At 41.3% G+C, this 27834-nt stretch overlaps 1 protein-coding gene across 1 annotated transcript in view; it reads right to left on the minus strand.

The window, feature by feature from the left end:
• Positions 1–27834, minus strand: part of LOC133640910 (nesprin-1-like) — a 228250-nt gene that overhangs the window by 87918 nt on the left and 112498 nt on the right. The window contains exons 40-45 of the mRNA XM_062034594.1: positions 16986–17135; positions 4654–4830; positions 4254–4409; positions 4017–4166; positions 1895–2065; positions 1687–1808 (exon numbers count right to left, since the gene is read on the minus strand). Of these exons, the coding sequence (XP_061890578.1) occupies positions 1687–1808; positions 1895–2065; positions 4017–4166; positions 4254–4409; positions 4654–4830; positions 16986–17135 (926 nt within the window). The remainder of the gene's footprint in view (positions 1–1686; positions 1809–1894; positions 2066–4016; positions 4167–4253; positions 4410–4653; positions 4831–16985; positions 17136–27834) is intronic.

The raw sequence follows: 27834 nt of genomic DNA on the forward strand, positions 1-27834 counted from the left end.
TTAGAGCCAGGTGAGCGTCCCGAACACCAGCGGCAGGTGAAAATCATAAGTAGCCGTGGCAACCAAACCAAACTCAGGTGTCAAACAGGAACTAAAAGAGTCCAAAACTAACAGAACATAACAAAAACATGATCCGGACCACGGATCATGACAACCCCTGCTGTAGTGCATTCAAGGACCCAAGATCATTTAAAAGATTAGATTCCAAAACATAGGCGTCACTAAGTTTATAAAGAAAGGGGCGGCTTTACCCTCAGTGGATGGACTGATAATTATCATAATACTGATATTATTCAGGGGTCAAATAATAAGCAATAGTAAAAAAAATTATAAATAAAGACTGAAATTGCACACCAAATAATTATTTACTAAACGTAATTGCGCATTGTTCTTTGTACTTTTAAACACTGACATGTTTTGCACTATAAAACAGGAATTGTGTTCGTTGAATATTTACCAAAAAAATGTAAAATACAAAAACTGAAAAATCTGTTATGGCTTCATTTTGAGTTTTTGGTTCAGTGTGTCTGCCTGCTTGGGTATATTTTTTGTACTTTTAATTTTATTTTTTAATATCAAATTGGTCCTAGTGTGTGAATGTGAGTGTGAATGTTGTCTGTCTATTTGTTTCCAGGGTGTACCCCGCCTTCCGCCTATTGTAGCTGAGATAGGCTCCAGCACCCCCCGCGACCCCGAAAGGAATAAGCGGTAGAAAATGGATGGATGGATGGAATATCTTTAAACCTGTACCTTTTAATATGCTGTATTCATGCAGTCTTGATGTGAATTTAGTTTTTGAGATGCTCCGCAGTAACCGTAAAAAAGTGGTTTCAAAACAACTTTAAAGATGCTTTATCTTTTACATATATGTATAAAAAAACGTTACTGTAATTTTAGTTGACTAAAACATTGAGGAATTTAGTCCACTAAAACTAAATCAATCTAGATGACTAAAGTATGTCTAAATCATCATCAGAAGACTATGCCTAAAACTATATTAAAAACTGCTGTCAAAGTTAACACGGGTCCTATGTTCACCAAACATAAAAAAGGTCTCATTTCCCAGACTTGTTCACGCCGCTTCCGCGAGAAAAGATGATCAAATGGTCGCTTTCTAACTTCCGGGTTTTCATGACGTCAAAAATGAAAATCGCTAGCTAAAAAGCCTAACCCTGTGTATATATACTATACCAAGTCGGGGTGTCAAAAAATGTTTATTTTAGAATTAATCATGATTCTTAATTGATTCATAAAAAACAAAAACCTATTTTTTTATATTTTTTTATTTTTATTTGTCCTGATCAGCCACTCAGGCAAATCATATTTTTGATGCCCATATCTGCTATCGAATTTTATTAAACAAAACCGGTTTTCTTTTAAGTAAAATATACATTCATCAGTACTTTTTATTTATTTTATGGAGGAATGTAGTTAATCATTGAACTGGCACTCAATATTATTTAAAAAAAGTTTTGATTTTGAATCGAGAATCGATTCTGAATCGAATCGTTACCCCCAAGAATCGAAGGGTGCCCAAATATTCACAGCCGCAGAACCAAGAACAACTTCGTAACAAAAACATGCTTTGCTACACATCTTTTCATAGGATATTTGTTTTTCTTCAGGAAACAGAGCATGACGTCGTTAATAAAACGGCTATTAAATTTAACGCTGCGTGTTACTGACCGCTTTCGCTCTTGTTCCACTCGATCACAGAGCAATAGAGATGTTCTACCGTCAAGATTCTGAAATGATTTGTTGATATCTTCCCAATGCTCTTCCCCTTTTTGGACCATCTCCTGCAGTTGCTGTGCACATAAAACATTGACGTATCAAAATGTTAGACATGAATGTGAAAACATCTGTAATGTGACACATGACGCGCATTGTTCACCTGAATGCACCTCATGTGATCTTCTGTCTGCTTCAGTGAAAACAGATGTGTTTGGTGAAGCTGCAGGGTAGAGCGCACCTTACTGGCGCACAAAGAAACCTCCCTCAGATTTTTGTCCAAACAAGACCATTCTTTCTCATCCAACTGCAAGGCTGGATGCATCGTTTGGATCTGCAAAATAGCACACAGAAAACAACTTGTTCATTCAAAGCCCATAATAGCATGCATTTTTTTGATGTTTGTACAAAAATGTTTTGACGTATGTTACTTATCTTTTTCAAGTGTCATTTAATCCATTTTCACCAAACAACCACTGAGTAGGATTAATTGCAGGAAAACATGTTTTTATTTTTTATTTGTTTCTGTTATGAGGGCAAGAGTTTTGGCAAGCTGAGCCATAGAAACCTTACTTTTACTTACAGAAAAACACTTATTCTCGTTAGTTTTCTCTGACTTAATCATTACGCATCCTTGAACTTCACAGGAGGGACAGCAGCTTACAAAACAAATCGAACCTGCTAACTTCAGTTATGTTTAAAGTAGGGCTGTCAAATTTAAGAAGTTAACTCATGCGATGAATCACAAAAAAAAATAGCATTAATCATGTATAAAGGCAGATTAATCACGCAATTTATTTTGACACCACATGCTCCTTTACCTTAACCGAAGTTCTTACCTGAGAGTTACTGTACAGTTACTGTATGGTCAGTGATCAGGTCAATGCATACATCAGTGCAAAGATAAGTGACTCAGACTGCTGTGCTTGCCGGCAAATTTTACTTCATAACAAACTCCCATGGGACTTTACATACATTTTTTAATATGGAGGTCGATTTGTGTCTTTATTATGAAAGCTTTTTTTTTTACACTGAATTTATGTAACCAAATCTTTTGCTTCTTAATTTTGTGAACTGATTTTTTTTTTTTTTTTTTTTTACATCAAATTATGCTGACAATTTAATTGAATACAAATCTAAATGTGTGTGTTTATAAATGCAGTCTAAAATACAGTTTTAAAATATAGTGCGTAAAATTAAGCGTAAAAAAATCATTGATAAAATTCAGTGTGAAAATATTCTGTGCAAAAATACTCCCTTATAGTAAATTAAGACTGAAGCAATCGATCATGTTTTAGAACCAGCCAATAAGGTGCTTCAGTCTTAATTTACCTGAAGTGGGTCTTGAGTTTTGAAGCAACAAATATTTCTGCACTGAATTTACATACATTGTTTTTTATACTACATTATATATATATATATATATATATATATATATATATATATATATATATATATATATATATATATATATATATATATATATATATATATATATATATATATATATTTAACACTTAATTTTTAAGGACTGAATGAACTGCACTGAATTTTTATACTATAATTCATTTATTTTTTTACACTTAATTTGTCAGGACTGAATGTACTGCACTGAATTTCTATACACTGATTTATTTATTTTTTATACCATTTTTTTTTTTTTTTACACTTAATTTTCCCAGACTGAATGTACTGCACTGAATTTTTTTATACTATATAAATATTTTTTTACACTTAACTATCCAGGACTGAATGTACTACACTGAATTTATACACTGATTTTTTTAATACTATATAAATATTTTTTTACACTTAATTATCCAGGACTGAATGTACTGCACTGAATTTATACACTGATTTTTTTATACTATATATATTTTTTTACACTTAATTTTTCAGGACTGAATGTACTGCACTGAATTTTTATACACCGATTTTGTATACTATAACTTATTATTATTATTTTTTTTACATTTGATTTTTCTGGATTGATTTTTTCTGCACTGATTTTATTTTTTTTATGCAAGCGTCACCCCGGCATCACGCCGCGCCCCTACAGAGAGACCCACCCCACTATTTGAGAAGACCAACAAAGTCTTTTGTAAACATAAATACCTGAAAATATCCAGAAAGAGTTTTTTCATGGAATAGAAGTCCATAACGATATTACATTATTGGAGGGAAGGCTCACTGTGCCAGACTGATATTCCTTTTGTATGATTTGCTACAAAATTTTCAGCACATTTTGAGACTCATCTTTAGCAAGTATGGGCTTTTTTTTTTACCTGCAGACTGAGATCCTCACAAGCCTGGCTGACAGTCTCAGCCTGTTCCCAAAACGCAACATCACGTGGGTGCTCCTTTTCAGCAAAAACACGTGAGGCTTTCAGGCCCTGCAAAGCTGCAGCTACCTCCTTTACTCTTCCAACAACAACCTGGGGAGAAAAAAAAATCACAGAATATCAGCTCCAATGGGGAATATTTGGGTGCAAATGTGAAAATTGCATCCTGCTTGTGTGTACCTCCGACTCCTTCAGAATCTGTCTAGTCAGCGTTTGACTCTTGGACTGTTTCCACTGATTCAGATGCTTTCTCTGCTGTTCGACCGAGCGACAAAGACGCTGCAACTGTTGCTCTCGGGCTGCAAATGTGTGACGGACTTGAGCATCTGCACGAATCTATATGAGGAATCAATCATGACAAAGCCCATCTTAAATGAGAAGGTTTAAAATAGCTTAACAATTCACAGTATTACACCATTTATATTTCATACCACTTGACATCAGTATTTATATAGGGTAAAGTAACAACACAAATATTTAAAGGAGCAAAGCAGGTGAAAGGCCGTGCTCCGACTTATGCATGTTCTTGGATATGAATAAAAATATTGAAGTGGAGGAAAAGGCATGCTGAAAACGAGACCTGGCTCTCCAGCGCCCCTTGCAGGTGAAGCCACTTTTGTCTGAGAGCACCAAGTTGCTCGGCATACATTGTCCGCTCAGAACAAAGAGACTGGACATCTACTTCCACTGCTCGAGGACCAGTTTGGGAGAGAAAATCCAAAAGAAGCTGCCCGTTGACCAAAGATGCCTTTAATGCCTATGCAAAGAATAACAACAGAAAAAGGAAAGAGAAATGTTACTATATGCTTAATATTAGTGATGTTGAATAATGTGTGCAAATGTAGATAAAACACTAAAGTTATTGCATTGGATCTCAGTGTTTCCCATGAACTGCCAAGATACCTGTGGCGGTGGGGGCGTGGCTATGGGCGTGGTCACCATGACCGAGTAATTTGCATAGTTTACTACAATGATATGATTTTCTCTAAAAAGGCTCAAAAAATGTATACTTACTAATTAATAATAACAGTTTTGTTTTAAACGTCATCCATCCATCCATCCATTTTACAATATAATTACAACACTTTATGTACATATTTTTATACAGATTTGAACAATAAATTATTCACTGAAATATATTTATTAGTTGTGGTTCTTACAAAAAATATATCTTATAAAATATAAAAGCTAAAATGTCTCTTAAAGCTCTGCCCCTTTAATTAGTGCATACTAAATAATTTAACTTTAGCCTACTACCAGAGGTGGGACCAAGTCATTGCTTTGCAAGTCACTAGTAGGTCTCAAGTCTTTGCCCTCAAGTCTCGAGTCAAGTCCCGAGTCAAGACAGGCAAGTCCCGAGTCAAGTCCAAAGTCAAGACTGGAAAGTCTCAAGTCAAGTCCCAAGTCCTGCATTTTGAATTTCGAGTCCTTTCAAGTCCTTTAAACCACAGACTAATATATTTACACAGATTGTTTATGCTTTTAAAACGCTGTATTTATTTATTAAAACAAGTGCATTTGAAATTGCAGGGGGAAAAAAGTGCTGACATTGCACTTCATAATAGCAGTATTATCCAGTAATTTTAAACATTTAACTCATTCTTTTACAGAATAAACACATTTGAAAAAACAAGTGCAACTGTACTTATTTGCACAAAAGTGTTAACATTGTATTTCCATGGCATATTGCATTGTAACTAGTTCTAGTTTCTATCCTGTTCTTACCTTATCTCATTGATCTCATCTCGTACTGTCTGTGTGTTTATGTGTGCGTACATATGAAACACATAACAAAAACATGAACAAAACAATGAACAGAGTTGTACTTTTTAGATGTCAGGGCCCTATGCAATATGTACACATATTGTTAATATAGTATACATTTTAACGTTACGTTACTGTGTGTGATACATTGACTAACGTAACGTTTTGTCTAGGTACCTCATGCAACCCTGCTTAAAAAAATCACTTGGCAAAAAGTATGAATAAGGTAGCGAACTGCAGTGGACGCAACAGATTGCCGTGTTTGCAATGACGTTATAACCATAGACATCTTATAAGTAGAAGCAGCATTGGTTGCTGTGACGCGAGCAATTTGGCCGCCATCTTGAAGTAGTGACAGGTGACAGGTAGAAAATAAAGATGGTGTTCAGCGTTTTCCTACTCAAATGAGCGGACTATTGAAAATAGGAATCGGGGGATTACTTTTCACAAGTAAGATTTAACATTATTGTACTATTGGTTGTATTTTATGAAAATAATATTACCACAGAGTTGAGAAGGAGCAAAGATCTTCAATATTTGTATGTGAAAATCACAAAGAAATCTTCTGGGGGAGGATGACTGCCCTACAGGGGTTTGGTTTACAAACTTTCAGCCCCACCTAAAACAAAATTCACCAGCCGCCACTGATTATGATGCATTCTCATTTTAGGCAAAATATAAGACAATACTTTCTTAAAGGCCTACTGAAATGAAATTTTTTTATTTAAACGGGGATAGCAGATCTATTCTATGTTTCATACTTGATCATTTCGCGATATTGCCATATTTTTGCTGAAAGGATTTAGTATAGAACAACGACGATAAAGATCGCAACTTTTGGTATCTGATAAAAAAAGGCTTGCCCCTACCGGAAGTAGCGTGACGTAGTCAATTGAACATATACGCAAAGTTCCCTATTGTTTACAATGATGGCCGCATGAAGTGAAAGAGATTCGGACCGAGAAAGCGACGATTTCCCCATTAATTTGAGCGAGGATGAAATATTTTTAACTGAGGAAAGTGCAAGTGAAGGACTAGTGGGGAGTGGAAGATGCTGTGAGAGCCGGGGGTGACCTGATATTCAGCTGGGAATGACTACAACAGTAAATAAACACAAGACATATATATACTCTATTAGCCACAACACAACCAGGCTTATATTTAATATGCCACAAATTAATCCCGCATAAAAACACCTAGGTGTTTGTTATGCTAGCTCCTAGCTACTAGATCCAGCTAGTTATAGCTCGAGCGGGTAATATGGACGGGATCCTGTATATATAACCCGCCAATACAATTCAAACACCTGCACAACACACACACTCACTCAGCCCAAACAACCGTTCACCTAACCCAAGGTTCATAAAGCTTATATACTTAATCAAAGTTACGTACATGGCACGCACGTACTGGCAAGCAATCAAATGTTTGGAGGCGCGCGGGTGGGACCTGATATTCAGCTGGGAATGACTACAACAGTAAATAAACACAAGACATATATATACTCTATTAGCCACAACACAACCAGGCTTATATTTAATATGCCACAAATTAATCCCGCATAAAAACACCTAGGTGTTTGTTATGCTAGCTCCTAGCTACTAGCTCGAGCTAGTTATAGCTCGAGCGGGTAATATGGACGGGATCCCGTATATATAACCCGCCAATACAATTCAAACACCTGCATAACACACACACTCACTCAGCCCAAACAACCGTTCACCTAACCCAAGGTTCATAAAGCTTATATATTTAATCAAAGTTACGTACATGACACGCACGTACGGGCAAGCAATCAAATGTTTGGAAGCGCACGGGTGGGACCTGATATTCAGCTGGGAATGACTACAACAATAAATAAACACAAGACATATATATACTCTATTAGCCACAACACAACCAGGCTTATATTTAATATGCCACAAATTAATCCTAATGCTAGCTCCTAGCTCCTAGCTACTAGCTCGAGCTAGTTATAGCAAGCGATCAAATGTTTGGAAGCGCAGCTGTGTACTCACGTTATCGCAACTGTGTATCCAAATCAAAGTCCTCCTGGTAAGAGTCTCTGTTGTCCGAGTTCTTCCATCTTGACTGCATCTTTCGGGAATGTAAACAAAGAAGCGCCGGCTGTGTACGTGTTGTTGCTGACTTCCCTCGCAAAATAGACACTTCGCACCGACAACTTTCTTCTTTGCTTGCTCAGCTTCTTTCTCCATAATGCAATGAACAAATTGCAACAGATTCACCAACACAGATGTCCAGAATACTGTGGAATAATGAGATGAAAACTAGAGCTATTTCGTATTGACTTCAATGGTGTCCGAATACTTCCGTTTCAATGATTGACGTCACGCGCAAACGTCAACCCTCAGAGGCGTTTCGAACCGGAAGTTTAGCGGGAAATTTAAAATTGCACTTTATAAGTTAACCCGGCCGTATTGGCATGTGTTGCAATGTTAAGATTTCATCATTGATATATAAACTATCAGACTGCGTGGTCGGTAGTAGTGGCTTTCAGTAGGCCTTTAACAGTATAATTGTAACCAGGAATAAGTCTTCAAGTAACAATATTCAAATACTAACATTGTTGGGTAAGACAGAATTTGGTTTTATTCTGAATCCAGTGAAACAGATTGGTGGTTTTAGCTGATAAAGACTTTCAGGTTTTTATATATGTTTATGTTGAAGTATTTGGCAGACGCTTTTATCCAAAGCGACATACATAAAAAATACATATAAAACAATGACTGTAAACATGATCATTTAAGGGAAGAATGTAATACAAAATATCAATACAAAGTGCCAAGACAGACTCTCTGCTGCTGCAGCAACAGAGATACAGTCTATAAGATATATATATATATATATATATATATATATATATATATATATATATATATATATATATATATATATATATATATATATATATATATATATAATGTATTCATACATTGTTTATGTAGGATATACGCATGTATACATAACCTAATCATATTGTTTCTTCAATTTAAAAATAGCTGACCGTTTTTTTCCCCTTTCTCTGGGATTATATTCCCAGTTTTGATCTCGGACGTCTGGTCACTTATAGCGTATAAGAATATTATATTACTGTTAAGCAAACTATGAATAATAAAACACGCCAAAACATGTTTCCTTTATCATAGCTACACGTATGACAAAAAAGCGCGTGAAAATCAGTGGTATTCAGTGAGGTAAGATGAATTAAATGCGCTGACAGTTCATTGCTCCTGACAAATGAATTGCACTGAGTTGGGCAGGTCACCACTCCAAGATGGCGGCCCCGCGTCTCGTCTGAGCCTGTAGGCAGTAGCGCTCGATGCTGCGTCTACTTATAAGATGTCTAAGGTTATAACGTTAGCAGTGAGTTTACAGCCTCACTGATTTAACTACACAGCAAATAAAAGTCACGTTACTTAGCCAATAAACGTTATCTTACATTCAAAACTTACCCTTTGTGCAACTTCAAATGTCGAACGAAGTTGGAAGTTGTTGCGTCTCCGTCTGTAATATTCGAACTGCGTGATTTGCATACGGCAATTCGTTTTTTGTTGACCAAGTCGTAGTTTTAATACCCGAACGAAATTAACTTTGGCATAATTGTTTCTCACTGCCGCATTGTTTGACAACTCTTGTTCGGTGGTTGTCCTGCAATTTGATTGGATGAATGCTGTGTGATGAAAACAACGTAGATCTAATTTGATTGGCTGTTGTACTGAGAGCACACCAGCTGACAGGAACAACACGCACACAGACGAAGAAAATGAAAAATACGGAGCGGCGCGCTCCCAAATAACTTTTTAATCTTTGGGTTTTGGGGAAAGTAACAAGTCATGTCAAGTCAAAAGGCTCAAGTCCAAGTGAAGTCACAAGTCATTGATGTTAAAGTCTAAGTCGAGTTGCAAGTCTCTTTACATTTTGTCAAGTCGAGTCCAAAGTCATCAAATTCATGACTCGAGTCTGACTCGAGTCCAAGTCATGTGACTCGAGTCCACACCTCTGCCTACTACTACAACCATATTACTTACCAGCAACATGAAGTGAAACAGAAGCAGAGGTGTCCTGCCACAGTCAGTAACAAATAAACAGAAAACAGTAGTGGTCAAATACAAATAAGGCAACAAGAGAAGTATCCTACACTTCTCTTTTGTAAAGTAAATCTGAACAGCCTATATGGGCATCTACATCAACTATATGATTTGCCTGAGAAGCTGGACAGGACAAAAAAAAATAAAAAAATTGTGGCGGACGTAATTCTTTCGTGGCGAGGCAACCACAAATAAATGAATGTGTGGGAAACACTGGTTCTCATTAGACTGTGCAGCTGTACCTAATAATGTGTAAAGACCTGCTCAGTGGCCTTGTGGTTAGAGTGTCCGCCCTGAGATCGGTAGGTCGTGAGTTCAATACCAAAGACTACAAACATTGGACTCTTTACCTCCCCGCTTGGCACTCAGCATCAAGGGTTGGAATAGGGGGTTAAATCACCAAAACGATTCCCAAGCGCGGCCACCGCTGCTGCTCACTGCTCCCCTATTGTGTGTGTGACTATCAGTGGTACTTTAACTTTAAATGGTAGTGTAATGTGTAACTCTATGGTCCAGATCTACCAAAGGTTTGAGTGTACTAGACCACGTGCAAACCTGATAAGGCACGCAAAGCTGATCTACCAAACTCGTGAGCAGAGGATTGCGTCTCTTTAAGGGAAACTGCATTTTTTTGGAATGTCGCCTATCATTCACAATCCTTATGTAAGACACGTTTTTATTTTTGTATGCATTCTAATTTGTAATGTACTGCAAGTAGCCCACGAGGTGGCTAACAATGCAGCTAATGAGAGTACTATATTGTGCCCATTAAGCCCTCTATAAAATTAAAAAAACGGCAACAATACTCTATTTACATCGTGTGACATATTGAGCCAATGAGCTGCTGCAAAAAAAGTAAATTATAAATTATAAATCATGCTTCTCGCTCGTACAGTATAGTAGAAATGGTCAACTTTGACATTCAACTTAGACCTGGAGATGGCAAGAAAGACACAAAAAGACGCTTGTTTCATTTTTTTTTTACCTGTGTGAGAATTATCAATCAATCAATCAATGTTTATTTATATAGCCCTAAATCACAAGTGTCTCAAAGGGCTGTACAAGCCACACTGACATTCTCGGTACAGAGCCCACATACGGGCAAGGAAAACTCACCCCAGTGGGACGTCAATGTGAATGACTGAGAAACCTTGGAGAGGACCGCATATGTGGGTAACCCCCCCCCCCCCCCTCTAGGGGAGACCGAAAGCAATGGATGTCGAGTGGGTCTGACATAATATTGTGAAAGTCCAACACATCAGCGAAAGTCCAGTCCATAGTGGGGCCAGCAGGAACCATCCCGAGCGGAGACGGGTCAGCAGCGTAGAGATATCCCCATCTGTTGGACAGGCTAGCGGTCCACCCCGGGAGCAGAGTAGAAAAGAAAAGAAAAGAAACGGCAGATCAACTGGTCTAAAAAGGGAGTCTATTTAAAGGCTAGAGTATACAAATGAGTTTTAAGATGAGACTTAAATGCTTCTACTGATGTAGCATCTCTAACTTTTACCGGGAGGGCATTCCATAGTATTGGAGCCCGAATAGAAAACGCTCTATAGCCCGCAGACTTTTTTTGGGCTCTGGGAATCACTAATAAGCCGGAGTTCTTTGAACGCAGATTTCTTGCCGGGACATATGGTACAATACAATCGGCAAGATAGGCAGGAGCTTGACCGTGTAGTATTTTATACGTAAGTAGTAAAACCTTAAAGTCGCATCTTAGGTGCACAGGAAGCCAGTGCAAGTGAGCCAGTATAGGCGTAATATGATCAAACTTTCTTGTTTTTGTCAAAAGTCTAGCAGCCGCATTTTGTACCATCTGTAATCTTTTAATGCTAGACATAGGGAGGCCCGAAAATAAAACGTTACAGTAATCGAGACGAGATGTAACGAACGCTTGGATAATGATCTCAGCATCGCTTGTGGACAAAATGGAACGAATTTTAGCGATATTACGGAGATGAAAGAAGGCTGTTTTAGTAACACTCTTAATGTGTGACTCAAACTAGAGAGTTGGGTCGAAGATAATACCCAGATTCTTTACCGAGTCGGCTTGTTTAATTGTTTGGTTGTCAAATGTTAAGGTGGTATTATTAAATAGATGTCGGTGTTGAGCAGGACCGATAATCAGCATTTCCGTTCTCTTAGCGTTGAGTTGCAAAAAGTTAGCGGACATCCATTGTTTAATTTCATTAAGACACGCCTCCAGCTGACTACAATCCGGCGTGTTGGTCAGCTTTAGGGGCATGTAGAGTTGGGTGTCATCAGCATAACAGTGAAAGCTAACACCGTATTTGCGTATGATGTCACCTAGCGGCAGCATGTAAATACTAAAGAGTGCAGGGACAAGAACCGAACCCTGGGGAACTCCGCACGTTACCGAGGTCACATTGTTATTGTTATTGTTATAGGAGACACACTGCATCCTGTCAGTAAGATAAGAGTTAAACCAAGACAAGGCTAAGTCTGTCATCCCAATACGCGTTTTGATACGCTCTAATAAAATATTATGATCAACAGTATCGAAAGCGGCGCTAAGATCAAGAAGCAGCAACATAGATGAAGCATCAGAATCCATTGTTAGCAATAGATCATTAGTCATTTTTGCAAGGGCTGTCTCCGTAGAGTGATTTGCCCTGAAACCGGATTGAAAAGGTTCACAGAGATTGTTAGACGCTAAGTGTTCATTTAGCTGCTGTGCGACAATTTTTTCGAGGATTTTCGAGATAAACGGAAGGTGGGACACCGGCCGGTAGTTTACCAAGAGATCAGGATCGAGGTTAGGTCTTTTGAGTAGAGGATGAATAACCGCTTTTTTTGAAAGCTAGGGGAACAGTGCCAGAGGAAAGTGATAACTTTATAATATTTAACACTGATGGACCTAATAATACAAAAAGCTCCTTGATAGGTTTCCCAGGAATTGGGTCAAGTAAACATGTTGTTTGTTTTGTCCCATTTACACATTTTGACAATTCCTCCAATGTTATTTCATCAAAGAGAGAGAAACTATTTTGGAGGGTGGTATCCGTCGTATATACAGTCGTATTTGTGTTAATAGAACCCAGTTGTAGCTGAGAGGCATTGTCTTTAATCTCTTTTCTAATGACTTCAATTTTCTTATTAAAGAAATTCATAAAGTCATCTGCTGAGTGGGTGGAGCTACTGGGAGAAGTCCCTTGTTGGGTTAGCGATGCTACTGTACTAAACAAAAATTTAGGATTATTTTTGTTGAGGTGGATGAGATTTGAGTAATATTTAGCTTTAGCTGAGGTAAGCATGCGTTTATAAGTTATTAAACTATCACACCATGCTTGATGGAAAACCTCAAGTTTAGTCGCACGCCATTTGCGTTCCAGCTTTCTACATGATCATTTCTGGGCTTTAGTTTCTTCTGTAAACCATGGGGTACGCCTTTTAGGGGCCCTTTTTTTAGCTTTAGCGGTGCTACACTATCAATGGTGTCGCGCAGGGCGTCATTAAAGTTGTTAATGAGGTTATCAATAGAGCCCACATAACCATTACCGAAGGCAGTAGGTCAGTAAGAGTCGTCGTTGTGGCAGCATTAATGTTGCGGCTGCTATAGTAGTTATTATTATTATTATTAGTTTGTTGACAATGAGTCAGAACTTCGAATTTTATAAGGTAATGATCGGACATTACTTTAGTGTACGGGAGTATCGTAACTTTAGAGGTGGTGACACCCCTGACAAGCACTAGATCTATCGTATTACCGTTGCGATGCGTGGGTTCATTTATTATTTGTGTAAGACCACAGCTATCAATTATAGTCTGGAGCGCCACGCATGGAGGGTCCGATGGGGTATTCATATGGATATTAAAGTCCCCCATTATGATTATATTGTCGGCGTGCGTCACTAGATCAGCAACAAACTCTGAGAATTCACTGATGAAGTCCGAATAGGGCCCAGGGGGGCAGTAGATAACAGCCAGGTGGAGAGGCAGCGGTGTGACAAACCTCAAAGTGAGCACCTCAAACGAGTTATATTTATTATTTAGGTTAGGTGTAAAATTATAGTTTTCATTGTATATTAGACACCTCCTCCCCTTTTAAGAGGTCGGGCAACATGTGTATTGGTATAGTTAGGAGGAGATGCCTCATTTAGCGCAAAAAAATCGTCTGGTTTGAGCCAGGTCTCGGCGAGACCAACGACGTCAAGTTTGCTGTCTCTAATGACTTCATTAACTAATAAAGTTTTGGAAGATAATGATCTTATGTTTAAAAAGCCCATATTATAGGTATTGGGCTGTTTTGAGGATTGTTTGTTGAAATTATCCGAAGTAGCAATATTAATAATGTTGCGTTTATTATGCATATTGCACTTTAAATAGTTTCGACCATATCTAGGAATTGATACGACGGGAATATTCAGATTTTTTGCTTGATGTTGCGATAAACTGAACGCATCATAGTTAGCTACCTCAGTACAATGTATGTCTGCCTCTGACACGGTCACAAAAGAAAAAACATTATGTGAGTTGTGTTTTATTCTAAGAGAATTGCTATGTGTGCAGGGATTATCCAGCCTGGCGCCGGCTAGTTCTAGTTTAAATGGCTTCTTACCCGGAGACTCCACGCTTCTTTGGTTAGCTTTTCCCTTTGTTGTTAGCCCCGCTCGGCATCCCCGCTTCTGCTTCCGCTCACACCGCTTACGTCGTCTCCATTGGCGGTCACCGCTAGCACTTGACTCCGCTGCTACAAAGGCCGCTCGATGTAGCCCGCGAAGTATTCCCATGCTAGCGAGGAGGTCCACCGTACATGCATCTTTCAGTCTATAACGAACCGATCCATCCACATCCAGAATTGTCTGTCGGTCGTATGTGATCACAGAGTGTTCACGCTTTGAGCCAGCCATGAAATTGACAGAAATGACGGGTGTTTTTTGCCAAATCGCTCTACACTCCCAAGAGCGTTAGCAAGCCGCTGCATAGCAATGCGCCGCCATCTTGTCAATAATTATGATTAATACTTTATCTAAACGGGAAGATATAAACATCAAATTTGTCTGCATCCCAGTGAGAGCAGACATGATACTATAGGTGATTGTTTTATGTTCTTAGTTTGTATTTCTTGTTTAGCTCTCAGCAATACTGCTACTTGCTGGATCTGCTTATCTCTCAGCTTCTAAAACTTGTAGCTCATATTCTGTATATTCAGGCTCAAAAATACAAGGGTCTGGATCATCATTTGTCCCAAAGTAGTTGTCGTATCTCAAAGTCTGCATGATTAGTAGTGTTGTTGTTAAAGGAAACAGAAAACATTGTGATGCATCTGTGAAATAAATATGCTGTTGAATGCTTAAAATGACCAACATTTGTAAATATTGCATGTTAATAAGAATGTGCCTGTTACTACATTACATATATACTTAGTGTATATATAAAACAGAGGTTTTTGGAGGTTTTACAGCACCTTATAGGCGCAATAGACACAATGACTCTCATAAGCTCCATTGTTAGCTGACTTTTTGTACCTTTTATTTACGATTCAGAATGCATAAAACAAAGAAAAACGTGTTCTATATTTCTTACATAAGGATTGTGAATTATAGGCAAAATTCCCAAAAAAGTGCTGTTCCCCTGCAAAAAACAGAGCGCAATCCATTTAGCGTGTCTGTCTTCATTAATATGCATACTATATGCTAATTATCAGAATGCTCAAAACACGGAGGAGAAGATGCAAATCATACCCAAAGATTCGATTCAGATTCGATTCTCAATTCAAAATCATTACTTTTAAATTGGGTGCCAGTTTTATTACTACATTCCTCCGTAAAATAAATAAACAGCTCTAATAAATTTGTAGATTACTTAAAAAAACTGGTGTTGTTTAATAAAATGCTACTCAAACATTTAATAAAGTCAAATACTGTATAAATAAGGCAACATAAGAAGTATCCAACATTTCTCTTTTCTGAAGTAAATATGTACAACAGATGTGGGCATCTACATCAGCCCACAAAATGGCAAATCCTGAGGAAATGGTGAGAAAGCAGTTTGAAGATGGTCTGTAAAACAATCTATGCAACATTTTAAGCAAAGAACCACCATTATATGTTATGTAGACCACAAGGAAGTGTTTTAAATATATTCACTAGCCTATATAAATCAACTATTTATAAATACACATTAGTAGGCTAAATGAACCTCTTTAACATATGTTTTAAATATAGAAAAAAAACAATCATAATATGACCGCTACAAGGGAATGATTAAAATAAATGTTGGTTTTGGTCTGCTGGTGGGTTTTTTTGTTTTGTTTTTTAGAATATATATTATTGTAATATATCTTCGATATGAAAAGACATCTTGCAATGTGCATTTTCTTGCATTTGGGTCATTGTATATTAGATGCATGAATGTGCTGCGACGATCCATCGTCTACCTGCAGAGCATGCAGTCAGCATGCTTTTGTTGTCTCGATTGCGATTCTATATTGCAGAAAAGGTGGTAGAAATTATAGATGCGTGCTGCTTGTTCAACAACATTGCACACAGGTTAAAGAGCATAACATGAATGTGGAGGGAAATGAGTGTTTCTATGGGAATTAATGCCTGCACGCAAAATTCTCATTAAATAGGGCAGTCTGCGCCACTTTGGCACTTGTTATCAATTGTACACACAGCCTTATAGCACACGCAACACGCCCACTAATACACGCAAATGTATAGTTTGCACACGCATTTTAGCATGAGGTATTAGATCAGGCCCAAACAATGAAAAAAAATTCTTATTCTTTAACATGTATTTTTGCCTAGCAACAGTGGGTTAATGCTCCTTTTGTGCTTTGCACATTGCAAGTGAAATGTGTTTTTTGTTGCTAGAACAAAAAGTGAGGATATTTTATGCTTAGCGATTGAATGTCACAGTCCATTTAGTCATTCTAGTGTATTTAGATGTAGTTGTTGGAAATACAGGAAGCTGATGAACTCTGAAGTAGAACAGCTCATTAAAGAGATGGATGGTGAGTAACTAGGGGATTAGACGCTAAAGAGATGGATGGTGAGTAACTAGGGGATAGTACCTGGTAGTGCTGCAGGGTCGTAGTGATCTGAACAGCGTCTGTGTCCTTGTGGTCCTCTTCTCTGTGCTGGTTCAGCTGGAACTCCGCCTTCTTGAGCCAGGACGCCAAGTCAGACAGCAGCTTCAGAGGTGGCCACGCAAGGAGCAGCTTCTACAGTAAATACACAATTATCATACACTGAGTGCAAGTTCTTTTTTTTTATTTTTAATAATGTCCTGCTCAGCTTCTCAGGCAAATCATATAGCAGATGTAGATGCCCATATCGGCTGTTCAGATTTACTTTACAAAAGAGAAGTGTGTGATACTTCTCTTGTTGCCTTATTTGTATTTTGACTTTATTAAATGTATTTATATTATCATTTGGTGCAGCCGGGCCGGAGCAGGAGGGGATAGAAAGAGAAAAAAAAGGAAGACAGAGGGGGGAATTGTGGGGACAAGAGGGGGCTTAGACAGAGAGACAAAAACAACAACAGCAAACACAACAACAACAACAGAGCAACATCAGCAAATACGACATGTACAAATATGATGGTAAAAGTAATAGCAAATAAGCAGTTAGCGAAAAAAAATAATAATACAGAAATTACAATGAGCATTATTACACTAAAAATGGAGCAATATGAATACCAATAGAAATAGTGCTATTGATAATAAACAATACCAATACTTTACCTTTATTATCAACAATACAATTGTTCAAATGCAACAATACATATACGTAATGATAACTTGAGATACGAAAGAATGCAGAAAAATGGAGGGGAAGAAAGAGAAGCAACCTACATTAACCTTGTAGATTGTTATAGTAACTATAGGTTAAGCTTTGTCAGTGTGCCATGTGTTATACCCAGTTTACCCTAGGGCAACAACGTTAATATATGTTTGATGAAACGTGATTATGTGCATGAGTGTATGTGTTCATATGTACTTGTATATGTACAGTATGTGTATATGTGTGCTTGTACAGTGAATGTATATGTATAGAATTTGTATGTGTGTGTTTGTACAGTGAATGTATATGTACAGTACGTGTATACAGTATGTGTGTTTGTACAGTGAAAGTATATGTACAGTATGTGTATATGTGTGTTTGTACAGTGAATGTATATGTACAGTATATGTATGTGTGTGTTTGTACAGTGAATGTATATGTGTAGTATGTGTATGTGTGTGTTTGTACAGTGAGAGTATATGTACATTATGTGTATATGTATGTTTTTACAGTGAATGTATATGTACAGTATGTGTATACAGTATGTTTGTATAATGAATGTGTGTGTGGATGTACGAACTTTGAGTGTGTAAATATGTACTGTATTTATTTGTATATGTATGTGGGAGCGTAGGTACCTATGTATGTGTGTATGTATGTGTGTGAGTATATGTGAATTTGCATGTACAATACATTTGACTCCCAGTGTGTGCGGGAGCCAGAGTACGGCCCCAGCCTCCCCGAGAGCCCATCCCACAAACAGTAGGTGCGGTGCACAGGGAACCAGGGGCCACCGCCCCCACGCAGCCAAGCCGGACAGCGACAGGAACCCCAGAGCCTGGCCCACCGCCCCGCCCACAAGGGCCAGCAGCAGGCCGCAGACAGACGCACCCGGCAGAGGACAAGGCACGAGAAAAGCAGGGGGCAGCCAGACCCCAAGCCAGCGAGAGACCACACCCCACACGGACAGAAAGGCAGGACGCCCCGCCCGAGGGGCCCGGAGACCCCCCGCAACCGGACGGGAAGACCACCCCCGCCCCACCGGCAGCCGGGCCCCCACGAGCCCCCTCCCCCACCCCCGGAGAGCGCGGCGAGGCCAGCCCACGGCCACCCCACCCAAGCCGCCCGCCACAGGACCACCCAGCACGGGGCCACGGGAACCACCCACCCCACCCGCAGGGACCCCAACAATGGAGATGGAACAACCAGCAACCGCCCCGCCGAGTCTCCCCCTGAGGTAGGGGAAAAATAAATAAATAAAATAAATAAATAATAATAATATTAATAAAATATATTAAAAAATAAGAATAAATAAATAATTAAATCTATTTTTTTTTAAATAAAATAAAATTAAAAAAAAAAAAAAAAAAGAAAGAAAAAAAAGAAGAAAAAAAAAGAATTAAAAGAAGATCACAGACATGCTGACACACAAGGTCGCTACCCCAACAACTGGCCGACTCGCAGCACCTCGGAATACCCTGCAGCACCAAGCTACCACAGTAGACGCAGGGACCAGACCCAGCAGGCCCCAACCAAGACGGGCACCCGGGAGGGATGGACGGCGGGACCCAGGAGCTCCAGACACGCAGTCCGGATGCAGTAGCCTGAGGCGCCGACCCCCACCCGACAGGCAGGCCCAGAACGTACCCCCAGAAATATACATACATATATATACATACACATAAACATACACATGTGCACATACACACACATACACATGCATACACATACACATATATATACATACATACATACACATACATACACACACACACATACACATACATATACACAGTTTGTCAGCCCCGACAACCAACACGCGTGCGCGCTGCCACCAGTCACAACATCAGCCACCCCCCTGCACCAGACCCAGCAGCCACGGGTGCCCACACCACAAACAAACAGCAGCAGAAACAGCAGCAGAAACAGCAGCCACAACACCCCCAGACAGCCAGCACCACCCAATCAAATCAAAGCGATCAAAAAAAACCGCGACCGGCAACCACACGCCAACAGGATCACGGAGACCAGCCAGCGCCAGCCCGCCAGCAAGCCCAAACGCCAACACGCAAACAATAGACACCAACACCCCCCCCCCCCCCCACCAAAAGACCCCACCACCCCAACCCAAACCCGCACAAACACACCACCGCCCAAACAACCGAGACACAGCATCCAGACCAGACACGGGCGCCGCGCCGCCACCACATCAAGTCACCAACAGAGACCCCACAGCGCAAGGTCGGGCCACACGGGCATGGACCCCACCCAACAGGAAGCGAGACCTGCGCGACGCCACACACAAATAAATAAAGATTAAACAAAAATAATAATAATAATTTTTTTTTAAATAAATAAATAAATAAAATAAAATACAAATTAAATTGAATTAAAAATAACAAATACAAATAAATAAATAAAACAAAATAAAGTAAGTAAATAATAAAAATTATTTTTAAAAAAATATATATATATATAAAAAAATAAATAAATAAAAAATAAAAATAATAATAATAAATTAATAAAAGCCTGGCAGGCCACCAGAACGCAGTCCCCGGAATCCGCGCCGGCCGACGAGGCAATGAGGGGTGCGCCGAACCCCAACCCCCCCACATGCATATGTACAAGGCCCCCAGAGTGTCTACTGTGTAGTTAAAATTAGGAGGTCAGCCATTACAGCCGACCTCCAGTCCCTATTGATGCGTGTACTGTAGCGTGAGTGAGATATGTATGCTTGTGGGAACTAATAATGCGATTAAAATTGGGGGACATCAAGGTCTTGGTGGGTCCCAACCAAGCCGAGCCCTCCAAATCCTAAGTGCAAGTTCATGTTAATGCAGCCCTGTCATTATTGAGTGTTGCTGTGGATTCATTTTGATAACTCAAACTTTTAAAAACATATTCCTTCCTGACATCAGTGGATATTTCCATTTATGGTAGAGGTTTACCCAAACAGCTTGCACATGCACATGCATCCTCTGCTGTTGACATTTCTAATGCAAAGTAACGTATAGTTCCAACTAGAATGCATATATAAGTGCTAAAAACTACAAAATGGCTGACAGGAGTGAGACGCAGTTGAAAGGGGCTTATTTGGCCTGCAGGACGACTTTGGCACGTAAATAAGACCACTCGCAAAAAAGCGCATTCTGAAGAGACAGTCTGAAAGACGCTAGAAGATGGTCTGTAAAAAAAATCTAGGCAAAATTTTCGACCAAACAACCATCATTGCATGTTATGTAGAGTTTTTGACCACACGGAAGTGTTTTAAATATAGGAAAAACAATCCTTTTTTTTTTTTTTTTATATAAAAATTAATAAATAAATAAGGGCGGAGTAAAACACAGGAGGGGGACATAGGTGGATTAATGACCGGGCCTACCGGGCCCAGGCCCAGGGGGCCAGAGGCCCCAAGGGGCCAGGCCAACTTGGCCCCGCGGCCGCGACCCAAGCAAAACTACTTTTGCAAAAATAATAATCTTAAGCCCCAAGGGGCCAGGCCAACTTGGCCCCGCGGCCATGATCCATAGAGGGTAAGAGGCCCCAAGGGGCCAGGTCAACTTGGCCCCGCGGCCGCGACCCACAGAGGGCCAGAGGCCCCAAGGGGCCAGGCCAACATGGCCCCGCGGCCATGATCCATAGACGGTCAGAGGCCCCAAGGGGCCAGGCCAACTTGGCCCCGCGGCCACGATCCATAGAGGGTCAGAGGCCCCAGGGGGCCAGGTCAACTTGGCCCCGCGGCCACGATCCATAGACGGTCAGAGGCCCCAAGGGGCCAGGCCAACTTGGCCCCGCGGCCACGACCCACAGAAGGCCAGAGGCCCCAAAGGGCCAGGCCAACTTGGCCCCGCGGCCGCGAGCCACAGAAGGCCAGAGGCCCCAAGGGGCCAGGTCAACTTGGCCCCGCGGCCACGATCCATAGAGGGTAAGAGGCCCCAAGGGGCCAGGTCAACTTGGCCCCGCGGCCGCGACCCACAGAGGGCCTGAGGTCCTAAGGGGTCAGGCCAACTTGGCCCCGCGGCCATGATCCATAGAGGGCCAGAGGCCCCGAGGGGTCAGGCCAACTTGGCCCCGATCCATAGAGGGTCAGAGGCCCCAAGGGGCCAGGCCAACTTGGCCCCGCGGCCACGACCCACAGAGGCCCCAAGGGGCCAGGCAAAATTGGCCCCGCGGCCATGATCCACAGAGGGCCAGAGGCTCTCAATCATTATTATCAAAGCTAATTCTCAAATTGGATGGATCACACAACCTCACTCACATATTCTTTATCAATTATTAAAGGTTGTTTCTGAATTTTGATCACAGAACTTAATGCAAATATTCTTGATTGATTGACAAAGCTCATTCTCAAATTTTGATTACACAACCTTACTCTGACAAATTATCATTATCAAAAAGCTCTATCTCGAATTTGGATCACAGAATCTCACTCAAGTATTCTTAGCTGTGCCCCTCCCCCATCAAGTCTTTCATAAACCGGTCTGTTCTTTTAGAATCTCCTCATTTGGTATTTTGAACTCGTGAGAGACTGCTCAAAATTTGGTTTCCTTTCCCTCAGTTCAGACTCAGAGATAATTTGAAATCATTCAACAAGAAGTTTAACGCGCGCACACACACACACACACACACACTTGAGTTGAGCATTACTTGGAAATTCTTATATTTTCCATTTTGCTGTTATTATCAGCATCTTCCCATTTTGTCCTTTTCTTTCGAGAAAGTTTACAGTCTGACATTTGTCACTGCTGTCAGTTAATAACTTTTTGGTCTTTGACCCATTTTGTCATTTTCTCGATTCGATCGTCACTGACCACTCTCTCCTGTCTGGCAGACATCGTTGCTGCCATCATAGCTAGCAAGCTGCCTGCAGCGGGTCATCCCTATGTTCCCCGTCCCTATGTTACCCGGGTCCTATGTTCCCCTCTACCGGGGAACTAAGGACCCTTTTTAAAAAAAAGGGTTCTATGTTCCCCGCTGCGGGGAACGTACAACACTTTTTCCAGAAAAGGGTTCTATGTTCCCCGCTGCTTCCAATGCGCGACTAAGTAAGACGCACGCAGACACGCATGACAGAGACGCGTTTAAGTTGTCGAAGGAAGGAAGTTCGCGTTTGAGTTGCTCTATCTGCTGCCGCACGCCCTGTGACAGGTTAGGTTTAGGGATGGTTTTGGTCAGGGCACAATTTCGCCAAAAAAGTGCTCCACAACGCCCTGTGACAGGTTAGGTTTAGGGATAGTTTTGGTCAGGGCACAATTTCGCCAAAAAAAAGTGCTCCACAACGCCCTGTGACAGGTTAGGTTTAGGGATGGTTTTGGTCAGGGCACAATTTCGCAATTTCGCCAGATACAATGCAGGGAACATAGGACCCTTTTTTAGAAAAAGGGTCCTAAGTTCCCCGGTCGCATACAAAGACCCAGGAACAACCGGGGAACATAGGACCCGGGGAACATAGGACCCGGGGAACATAGGACCCGGGGAACATAGGCACGCTCCCGCCTGCAGATAGCAACATTTTGGTGTCCTTTGGGAAAATATTTAGAAAGAAGACAAAAGTACACACAGTTGTACAACTATTATCTTTATGATCTTTTTTTTGTTAGTTTCTCTGTTACTGTGTGTGGCCAATAAAGCGACTTTTGGCCATACCTGGCTGGTGACATTTAGCGACTTTCTGGTTGATGTTAAGATTAATAATAGCAACAGTTCTCTTCATCTTAATGCAATTTATTGTGTCTGTCTCTCCACATTTTGCCATTAGGTACTTTGAGCTCTTGTTGGTCAGTCACTCTAAGGTACATTGTTGCTGCCATCATAGCTAGCAAGCTGCCTGCAGATAGCGACATTTTGGTGTCCTTTGAGAAATATTAAGAAAGAAGACAAAAGTACAAGACATTGTACGATTACTATCTTTTTAAAATTATTTGTTTCACTGTGTGATTGACCGACTTTGCCGCTAGATTTCGCGTCTTTTGGCCATACCTGGCTAGCGACTAAAAACATCATTTAGCGACTTTTTGGTTGTGAAGATAAGTGGTAAAAGCAGATCTTCCTGTTGGTCTTCCCACATTTTGCCATTTGGTACTTTGCACTCTTCTTGGTCACTCCAAGGCATTTGTCCCTGCCTTCAGCTAGTCACTTGGCTCTTTTGGAATATATTTCACTGTAATTGGCTCTCTCTCTCTCTTTCTCCTCAGTACAAATCAGCCTGTTCCCTTGCCATTCATCACTGACCACTCTGCTCTCCTGTCTGTCAGACATTATTGCTGCTTGCAGATAGCTTGGGGTCCTTAGAGAAAATATCAGAAGAGAAAAGTACACAATTATCTTAATTATCTTTTTTATTCAGTCAGTCCTTCAGTGAGTCCCAGTGTGTTGGCGATTAAGCAACGTTGGCATTCAATTAGCGACTTTTGGCCATACATGGCTGGCGACTCAAAAAACTAGAAAAAAAGTACAAAAAGTTGTACAATTAATATCTTTATTATCCTTAATTCCCCTGAATCCTAGAGTGTGTTGCAATTAAGCAACTTTGCTGCTAGGTTTAGCGACTCTTGTTTTGGGCATACCTGGCTAGCGACTACAAACATTATTCAGCAACTTTTTGGCTGTTAAGATTAACGTTAATAAATTAAATCCTAATACAATTTATTGTGTTGGTCTCGCCATCTTGCTATTAGGTACTTTGAATTCTTGTTGGTCTCTGCTAAGGTATCTGGCTGTTGTCTTTGCCTTCAGTTAGTCACTTGGCTCTGGAATATATTTAACTGTACTTGGCTCTCTCTTTCTCCTCAGTACAAATCAGTCTGTTCCCTTGCCATTTAGACATTTTCTTGATTGGATCATCACTGACCACTCTGCTCTCCTGCTGTCTATCAGACATTGTTGCTCCCATCATAGCTAGCAAGCTGCCTTGGTGTCCTTTGTGAAAATATTTAGATAGAAGACTAAAGTGCACAAAGGTGTACAATTATTATCTTTTCAAAATATTAGTTTCACTGTCAGTGTGATTGACCGACTTTGCCGCTAGATTTCGCGTCTTTTGGCCATACCTGGCTAGCGACTGAAAACATCATTTAGCAACTTTTTGGTTGTGAAGATAAGAGGTAAAAGCAGATCTGCCTGTTGGTCTTTCCACATTTTGCCATTTGGTACTTTGCACTCTTGTTGGTCACTCCAAGGCATTTGTCCCTGCCTTCAGCTAGTCACTTGGCTCTTTTGGAATATATTTCACTGTAATTGGCTCTCTCTCTCTTTCTCCTCAGTACAAATCAGTCTGTTCCCTTGCCATTTAGACATTTTCTTGATTCGATCATCACTGACCACTCTGCTCTCCTGCTGTCTATCAGACGAATCAGTTGATTCTCTGCTCTCAATTGTCTATGCTAGTAAGCTGTTATTCTCTGCTTTGGAGTGTTGATGCTGGGTTGCTAGTTTTCTAAATCACCTCACACACTTGAAGGAAGCAGCACCGATCATAAACACACAAACAAACTCACACACACACACACACACACACACACACACACACACACACACACACACACACACACACACACACACACACACACACACATAGTTGGTTTATCTGTTGTGATAGGCAAAGAGCCAATGTGCAAAGAAAGAAGGGAAATATGGATCATAAACGTTTAAGTGGAGGAGCTAGAAAAAAAATTCAGCAAGAAAAGAAAAAAAAGGAATCAGTTTTACTTGAGAGTGTTCCAAATATCTCCAGCTTCTTCAGTACAAAGACATCTGCTGAAAGCAATTCTATAAATGCTACTGCAAATTCAGCTAAGGTTAGCAATGCACCTGAGCTAGCATGTAGCTCCCAAGATCCTGAGACCACTACAAGTGTAGACACTGAACCAAATGCTTCTGATGCTTATGATTCAACCAATTCAGCAGTAGCCAGTTGCTCGGATGAATGTGAGGTCACTGCACCTCTGGACAGCATAGAAAATGAGCTGAATATTTCTTCAACACCATCTACAGTGACAACTCTACCTAGTGATCCCGCTAAATGGGCTGAGACCCTCACTGAGTCAATGAAGGAAGTTCTTATTCAAAGAGGTGCAAAATCATTTCACAACCGTCACAGCCATTATCCAGCTTCTGTGAGGAACAGTGGGCTAGGAGGCAAAACCCGATGCCTAAACAATGAACATTTTACTTCACACTTGCCCAATGGACAACGAGTACAAAGAGAGTGGCTGATGTACTCTCCCTCTACTGGTAATGTTTACTGCTTTGCATGCAAACTGTTTTCCCCAAAAACGCATTCTTTTGTGACAGGCTATTGTGATTGGAAACACTCAGAAAGATTTGGTGAACATGAGCGAAGTGCTGAGCACATAACCTGCATGCAAGCAGTCTTGAACCGCGCCAAAGGTGCCACAGTTGATGCAGACCTGTTCAAACAGTTTCAGGCAGAGAGCAGCTATTGGAGGCAGGTGTTACAAAGAGTTGTTGCAGTCATTAAATTCCTTGCAGAAAGGGGCCTTGCATTTAGGGGTAAAAATGAATCGTTAGGGTCTCCTCTCAATGGGAACTACCTTGGTATTCTGGAGGTCCTGGCTGAATTTGATCCCTTTCTAAAGGATCACATCAGAAAGTTTGGGCAGATGGGTCGAGGTAATACCTCATATCTGTCCTCCACCATTTGTGAGGAATTCATTGAATTGATGGGTGCAAAAACCAAACAGGCTATAGCAGATGAACTGCAAGCAAGCAAATACTACTCTATCATTGTGGATTCAACCCCAGATTTATCTCATGTGGACCAATTGACATTCATATTCCGTTTTGTTAGCAAAGAGGGCAGTGTTGTTGAACGCTTTGTGGGTTTTGAGCCCATTACTAGCCATACAGGTGAAAGTTTGGCTAACTGTGTCATGTCTGTGTTGGAAAATCTAGGGTTAGAGCTGTCAAATTGCAGGGGGCAGGCTTATGATAATGCCAGCAACATGTCAGGGAGGTATAATGGGTTGCAGGCTCACTTAAAGAAAAGCAACCCATTAATACACTATATTCCATGTGCAGCTCACTCTTTGAATTTGGTGGGAGTCAACAGCATTGACAGATGTGGAAATGAAGTCTCTAAGTATTTTGACTTGATTCAGTCTATTTACAACTTCACAACTGCATCCACACACCGATGGGACAGGGTATTTGGCAATTCCAACATAGATCTCACACTTAAAGCTTTATCCAACACGCGTTGGAGTTGCCGTGCAGAATCTACCAAAGCACTGTGGCAGAACTACAGTAAAATAAAAGCAGCACTACAGCATAGGTGGATTAATGACCGGGCCTACCGGGCCCAGGCCCAGGGGGCCAGAGGCCCCAAGGGGCCAGGCCAACTTGGCCCCGCGGCCGCGACCCAAGCAAAACTACTTTTGCAAAAATAATAATCTTAAGCCCCAAGGGGCCAGGCCAACTTGGCCCCGCGGCCATGATCCATAGAGGGTAAGAGGCCCCAAGGGGCCAGGTCAACTTGGCCCCGCGGCCGCGACCCACAGAGGGCCAGAGGCCCCAAGGGGCCAGGCCAACATGGCCCCGCGGCCATGATCCATAGACGGTCAGAGGCCCCAAGGGGCCAGGCCAACTTGGCCCCGCGGCCACGATCCATAGAGGGTCAGAGGCCCCAGGGGGCCAGGTCAACTTGGCCCCGCGGCCACGATCCATAGACGGTCAGAGGCCCCAAGGGGCCAGGCCAACTTGGCCCCGCGGCCACGACCCACAGAAGGCCAGAGGCCCCAAAGGGCCAGGCCAACTTGGCCCCGCGGCCGCGAGCCACAGAAGGCCAGAGGCCCCAAGGGGCCAGGTCAACTTGGCCCCGCGGCCACGATCCATAGAGGGTAAGAGGCCCCAAGGGGCCAGGTCAACTTGGCCCCGCGGCCGCGACCCACAGAGGGCCTGAGGTCCTAAGGGGTCAGGCCAACTTGGCCCCGCGGCCATGATCCATAGAGGGCCAGAGGCCCCGAGGGGTCAGGCCAACTTGGCCCCGATCCATAGAGGGTCAGAGGCCCCAAGGGGCCAGGCCAACTTGGCCCCGCGGCCACGACCCACAGAGGCCCCAAGGGGCCAGGCAAAATTGGCCCCGCGGCCATGATCCACAGAGGGCCAGAGGCTCTCAAT

This window comes from Entelurus aequoreus, linkage group LG23 (assembly GCF_033978785.1).
Source record: "Entelurus aequoreus isolate RoL-2023_Sb linkage group LG23, RoL_Eaeq_v1.1, whole genome shotgun sequence".
In the NCBI taxonomy this organism is placed as follows: Eukaryota; Metazoa; Chordata; class Actinopteri; order Syngnathiformes; family Syngnathidae; genus Entelurus; species Entelurus aequoreus.